General features: G+C 48.1%; 1 protein-coding gene across 1 annotated transcript; it reads left to right on the top strand.

Annotated features, from left to right (window-relative positions):
• Nucleotides 1-256: 256 nt before the first annotated feature.
• On the top strand, nucleotides 257-3,158 carry LOC131214248 (suppressor of lurcher protein 1-like; the record flags this gene model as incomplete). The annotated part of the gene is made up of 6 exons (XM_058208626.1): nucleotides 257-408; nucleotides 475-546; nucleotides 1,575-1,740; nucleotides 1,892-2,009; nucleotides 2,605-2,694; nucleotides 2,782-3,158. Coding segments are annotated over 6 exons (869 nt in total), but the record flags the coding sequence as incomplete, so codon positions are not given.
• Nucleotides 3,159-6,745: the final 3,587 nt, after the last annotated feature.

Here is a 6,745-nt window from a genome sequence, read left to right on the forward strand (position 1 = left end):
CGGCCCTGCGAGCCGACCAAAGGTCGGCGTTTGAAACAGTCATGGAGGCGCCTGGTGGCTCACGGTACCGAACTGGCTGCGTACCCATCGGGTGTCCGGGATGCCTGGCCCACCGACTGGGCAGCTTGGTCTAGTCCCGCCCAATTTAATTAACACTTACACGCTGCACGTCTGCACCGTGGCTAGCCGTGGGCCATTTATTAACTGGCCGGGCTTTCGATCTTCGTTCTCTGTTCCTTTTCATGGCCCGTTCCAGTAGCCCAGGAACCGTGCAGCCGGCTCGTGTTCACCTCCGGCCGTGTCCGAAACGGTAGCATCGCACCGTCCCACTCGAAGCACTCGGGGTTGTTCCCATCGAGCCTGTGCCAGCTGTACGAATTTGTCGGCGATGGCGCCGAACGTGTGCAGGTAAGCCGGCCCAGTGCCTTCCTTTCGCAAGCTCTTCCTTTCGTAACTCTTCTTTCCACTCCACAGATCATATTTTCCGAGTTCCGGTTGCCGTCGAAGCTTGGGCCCACCGAATGCGGCGACACGGATATCCTAATGGTAATTAATTTTCACTTAAATGGCAGCAGTCGGGTGGCACACCTACGCTCCGGACAGGTTCATTTATTTTGGGACAAATCTTCCGCCGAAGATCCAAGGCCGTATTCGCCCGGCGCGCTGTGGCAATGAAGACGGGCACGGACCCATTGATCACCTTGGTTGGGTTGGATTGGAACGATAAGCCCGTCGGAGGCGCTTGTGATTTGGGGCACCGCATCGTTTTAGGTACTGTGGGACACGGGCCTGTTAAATAATTCATTACTCTTCAGATCAAACGTGCCTCGGGCCGATTCTCCTGTCGTAACTGCGCAGGAATATCCTTCTGCACTTGATTAAACGAGCAACACGCGGTGAGTGCTCTTTGTGCTGCCAACGCAAAATCGTGGCTAAAGTATCCGGAACTGTCCTTCGTATCCACGTAATTGGATAATTGAAATTAAACAGACTTCACGAAATAGTGTCGAACACGACACGAATGCGTTTTATCCAAATAACCGAAACGAGAAGCACGCCCGGTTCCGCAATGTAGCCAATCGGTGGGCAAGTCTTTGCCACAAACGTGTTGCTCTTGCATCAGAATATTCCAACTCATTCGCGGATTCGCGAGACTGGCAAATTCCCTGCCAGTCGATAGGGTGTACGGTAAATAGGGAAATTTACAATTTACTGCACAATAACAATGGGCGAGAGTTTTCGTTTTACTGAACACGTGCAGCGCTTGAGGCACGCTTTGCAACATTGTGGGCAGAAACATCAGTTCCCCGGCTCTGGGAGTAGCTATTTCGTGCTCCAACGGGAGGGCTGTTCGTTTTAACCTCGTTGGGTTTATGGTTTCATTCAAAAGCAACTCGCTTCGGGCGAAGAGGAAACGATTCGTGAGGCGATTGGTAGCGCCATGCATTCCACATCGCCCAATAATGTTCGCCATGTTTGAGTGGCTGTCGAATTCGAGTTCATCCATCGAGTCGGAAGTCGACTGGAAGACCTCGGGCGGCGCAAAGATCGATCGCTATCATCTATTTCCGCAGGTCTATTACATCGTCGACGAGCGCGAGGAGCTCGTTGAAACGCTGTGCGGTGACACCCTGCCGAAACCGATCCTGTCCGAGGGTCCACGGTTGCTGCTCGAGTTCCGTAGCAGCTACAACAATACGGAAAACAAGGGATTTACCGGAGACTTTTTCTTCATCACCAGTACGTTGGAAACGCCGCTGAAAAGCGATTGATTAATGATGCGGTGGCAAACAATTCCTTATTGATTCGTTCGTTCGGTTCTTTCACGTCTTTATTCCGCCGTGGTTCGATTGTTCTGCCGCTCGCTCCGGGTGATGATGGCGATCGACAGATTTCGGCATACCGACGGGCCGGCAGCCGAACCAATCGGAGTGCATCTTTCACTACTTCAGGAACGCCACCAGCCAGGGATGGATACAGTCACCCAACTTTCCCGGAGCATATCCAAGGTTAGCGGTGTGCAAGATGTTTACGACCTCTTGGCCTTTCTGTGTCTATTTTTGTCCCTTTTTAGAACCGTGAGTGTATGTGTGTTCAGTATCCTGCTGTCACGCGGAACGTTTGACCGCATCGATGAGTGGCTGTCAGCTTTTCGTTGGCCATTCTTCTCCATTAGGCCTGTCACGGTCCATTTTTGGCAATCCTCATTTGTTTATTACTTTAGGCGCAATTGTGTCCATGAACTGTTAACTGCTACGTCGTACTGCATTCTTGAAATGCGTAGTATTACCGCAAATAAATGGACAGGACATGAACATGGATTTTTCAGTTATTATGACTAATTTGGCTTAAATTGTTGAAAGTTTTTAGATCTAAGAGTATTTGGTTAAAAGAAGAGTCTAGAGTCTAGTCTAGTCTGTCTAGAGTTCGATATTCATTTTAGACAAACTTGAAATGTAATATGCATGCAGTTAAAACCGAATTTAAGAATGTTTTCATGTTTATTGACAAAAGTCGTTGAAATTGTAACCTTCAATGGTTCCAGAGGCCCTGTTTCAAAAATCCATTTCAAGCCCATTTCCGTTTCCATCATCATGCCGGCAGGAACATCATGTGCCACTACCTCTTCCACGGTGGACCGCATGATTACGTTCACGTTCGTTTCACGTACTTCGACATTGAAGGAATACTGCCGTAAGTAGCGGCCGGCTTCGTCTTTACCGTCGCTGGCGGAGTCGTTCAACCTGACCCGGCCCGACCGGCCACCGTTTTCTCTTTCAGCTGCGATGAGAGCTCAGCCAGCGATTACGTGGAGTTTTCTAATTTTAACACGCGCGATCGCAAGTATGCGCTGTACTGCGGTAAGTGGCGTGAGTTGGCGGTCCGCTCCGATGGGCGGTTCTTCCGAATTACGATGGCTTCGAACGATCGGCTTGATGGCACGGGGTTCCGTGCGCTCTACACGTTCGAGACGACGCAGGCCGTGACGGAGACGGAGGGTTCCGTCGCCGGTGCGATGGACAAGGTCACAAGCAGTGCCGAAAGTGAGTAGATCAGTGCGTTGAATCCTTCGAGTCCGGCAGGTGCAGTGTGTTGCATACTTTCAGGCGCTATACCAACTCCCAAGACCCAAACCACAAACTGTTGCAAAATTTCGCTTCTTCTAGTTCTTTGTGTTTTCTTCGTTTTGGAAATGCAAAATTTCGTTTAAGAAGATTGATTAAGAATATGAATAAAATTGAAAGATTTCTATTTTATTATTTCACTTTGTTTTTGTTTCACTTTATTCAATTGTTTCGCTTATTGAAGACTTGTGTTTGTTATTTGTTGTTACATTTGTGCGTTGATTAACGCGTAACGCGTAACGATGTAACGTAACGTAACGGCCGATTTGAATTTCGAATGAGATCGATCAGATTGAGATCATTGATGAATTGTATTTTGTGAACGGTTTAATGCGATTCGAAATATTGAAATCAGTTTTACATCACCCTGATTTGTGTGACACTACACTAAGCACACGAACACACACTAAAACCACAGGTTATACAAATTAAATTACGGCAACTTTGTTTATCTGGTTGCTCGAAATGTAAGGGGCATAACAACTTTCGGTACACCAGAAAGGTGCCGTGGCCCGCGCCAGACCGTGCAAACAAATAAATTTATGTGCCTCACCCTGCCTCACCAAATACGTGAGCCTCACCTGGCCGGCGTTTTGTCCGTTCGTTCTCTAAATTTGCTCCATTCCACAGATTTGCCGGTGTTGTCGTTAGGACTGTCGCTGTTGGTGCCGGTGGCACTGATTACGGTCGCGTTCGGCTCCGCAGCACCCGACGTCATTAGGATCATTGGTTTAAAGCTAATAAAATTCCTCCAAGACTGATGACAACATTCCGTCGGCCGTTTGAGCGGGGAGCACCCACGGAAACGGCATGGAAAACCCCGCCCGGCTACGGTCTGCACGCAAAATTGCTTCCGTTATCAGTTTCCGTACCGGAGATTGAAGGTGGAAGGAGGTGAACCAACTCACACACCCCGGAAACATTCCTCCCCCGAGTGTGGGCAGAGTAACGACTTCAGCACATTAAAGTGAATGAATGAAGGAGAAAAAGTGTAAACCGGAAATGTGACGAGCCCGGAAATGTCCGTCCCTCGGCCGTCGCGGAGGCAATCCTTTTAGCAGGAACCACGTGATTCATCTTTCAACATTTAATATCGTTTACAATCTGCTGTCCTGATTTTATGATCTAGAAAAATGAACAGCTCTCCCATCGATGGTAAATACAATCCGGCAAAGTGTGTAGACGATTAACGACAAATTGTTATCCTTCCGTTTATTATTTTCGTTCTTTCCACGAAACGGATAATACGGTGAAGCTTAGAACCGTAATGAAATGTAAAAAGCAGAACTCTTTTTATCCCTGCCGAATTTAGTAAAATTTTAACACAGTTTACCGAAATCTTAAAGTAGTGTTGTTTTTCAATTATCGTTATTCGGCAGGATGCTGCACAAGCAGTACACAAATGTAAATATTGAGATATTTTCATACGAAGGGTAAAGATTATGAAAATAATGCACAACAAAAACGAATTTCAATAAACGTGCCACATTTGAGAAGAACCGTTTTATGACAAAAATACTAAAATTGTAGAAGCACTTGCATTAATGATTGGTTTGGAGTTCTTATACAGTAAGTATGGAATGTTCATTTATTTGAGAAACATTTCCGGTGTCCGTCGGACCTAGTGCTGGTATCACACAACGATCTCGAACTACGATCAAGAACCTTCTGGAAAAGTAACAGAAATCGGTTTGGCCGTGACGAATAACAACACGTGCCCGAAGTTACTTTTGGGTGCCCAATGCAAATTTGTTTGTGGGCAACCAACATTTCCGACTTGTTTATTTGCTTAGCGTGTTTTGAACACGGCCGGTGTGAACTGATTTCTCTTCATCTCAATGGACTGAACCATTACGAACGTGTTGTTGATTTTCTAGTCCTCCCGAATTCGTCACCGACCGCTCAACCGGCACTTCGTGTGCTGTTTTGCACACTTCGTGCGTAATAAATCATCTTAGATACCGCCGTTTGACAATGCTCGAACTAAGATAGTGAATGAATTTTATCACCGCTCCCTTTTACGATGCGTCATTGGGCGTTCAATTAATACAATATTATTATCGCGTATCATCCCCGTTGGTCGTATTGTGATTAGAATTTGAATCACGAGTAAATATGAGTCGTTATCGAATGGATGCTTTTTCGCTACCGATTGACCGGGAAGCTGAAAAAGACTATACCGCCGAATGTGCGAATAATTCAAACACGCGGATCGTGACCGCGGACCCACGCACACACGTCCGAGGCAGAACTAGATCTCGCCGGTTCTCCTAAGCTGCGTCACCTCACGTGCTTGCTCTCGCACGCAACGAAGTCGCGTGGTATTGAACAACAATAATACTAACAGCGATGTACCTGGCCACAAACAACGGGTGTGCGTTCCGCGGAGAGTTTCGGCGTTTTTTCCAAGGTCCTCACAATGCTCCAGAGCTCTGACGTTTCCGTTGTTTGGTTCAAACGGCGCCCTGTGTGTGTGTGTGTGTGTGTGGTCGATGTGCGTTTCTTTCGCTCGCGCTCTCGCTCTCTGCGAACGCGCTCTCGCGAATTTTATCTCTCGCTCTGCTGTGCTCTGGCTCGCTCACTCGCCACCACGGATATCTAGCAGGCCATCCCGAACAAAAAAATCGCTCAATTTTTCATTTGTCTAGCCGCGGATTTCGACTCGTGAGAGTATATTGTTGGCCACTCGCGGTTCCCATTGAAAGATATATACACTGCAACCGCGGAGCTGGTGTGCCGAGGAGCGTTTTGTGGTTCGGAAGCCTTTCTGCTGGACAACGACGCGCGTTGTTAAAGGATCTCCACCCACCCGCACGCACGTTCGTATCGTTACGAGACTGATCTGTCAGCGGTGGTCGCGGCATTCTTTCGAACACACACCACCCCAAACGCAGCTTTGCACGCGGCCCTTGTGTCGAGAACGAAAGGACGAAAATGCAGGCACGCACCGTTATGTAAGTATCTGGCGAGCCCCTAGAACGTGGCCCTTCAGCCGCTTGAATCGCGTGTCCTTACCGAAAAAACCGTGCGTTGAACGTGAATGGAATGGACGGCAAATGCTGCACGGGAATGATTGAATTTGGTGGCCGTCCACCGCATTCGCAGAGAAATGGGACATCGCAATCGGGTTCGCCAACCGATGGAACCGAGTGCTTGCGTGTGTTCGAGGAAAAAGGATGACGTAATATGGTTGAGGTTGGAGTGTGGCCAAGTTTTTCACAATTGTGCAAATCCTATAAGAGTGCAGTGTGCAAGGGGGGGTCAGGAGAGGTGCGAAATTGTGAGCGAGAGAAAAAAACGTGACAGCGAAAGAGCGAGAGCGTGTGGAGTTTATTTTTGCAAAACGTGTTGTGCTGCGTCGGGAGAAATTTCAATGTTTGTATACAATTGAATTAATTGACTCTCTGCAACGTGATATCCAAGCACCCGACACCTTGGAACCGAAAAGCCCCGTCGGAATTGGGGCGGCAGAAAATCCCCACGGAACGTGATGAGTAACCCTTGCCTGGCCATGTGAGCCATCTGCTGATGCTTGATAATGCACGACCGCCGCCCGTCCCGTTGTGGAGTGAAACACGATGCAATGGGAAAATTACGCTGGCCCGTAATTGCTTCGACCT

The sequence above is a fragment of the Anopheles bellator genome, unplaced genomic scaffold (genome assembly GCF_943735745.2).
Source record: "Anopheles bellator unplaced genomic scaffold, idAnoBellAS_SP24_06.2 scaffold00368_ctg1, whole genome shotgun sequence".
NCBI lineage: Eukaryota > Metazoa > Arthropoda > Insecta > Diptera > Culicidae > Anopheles > Anopheles bellator.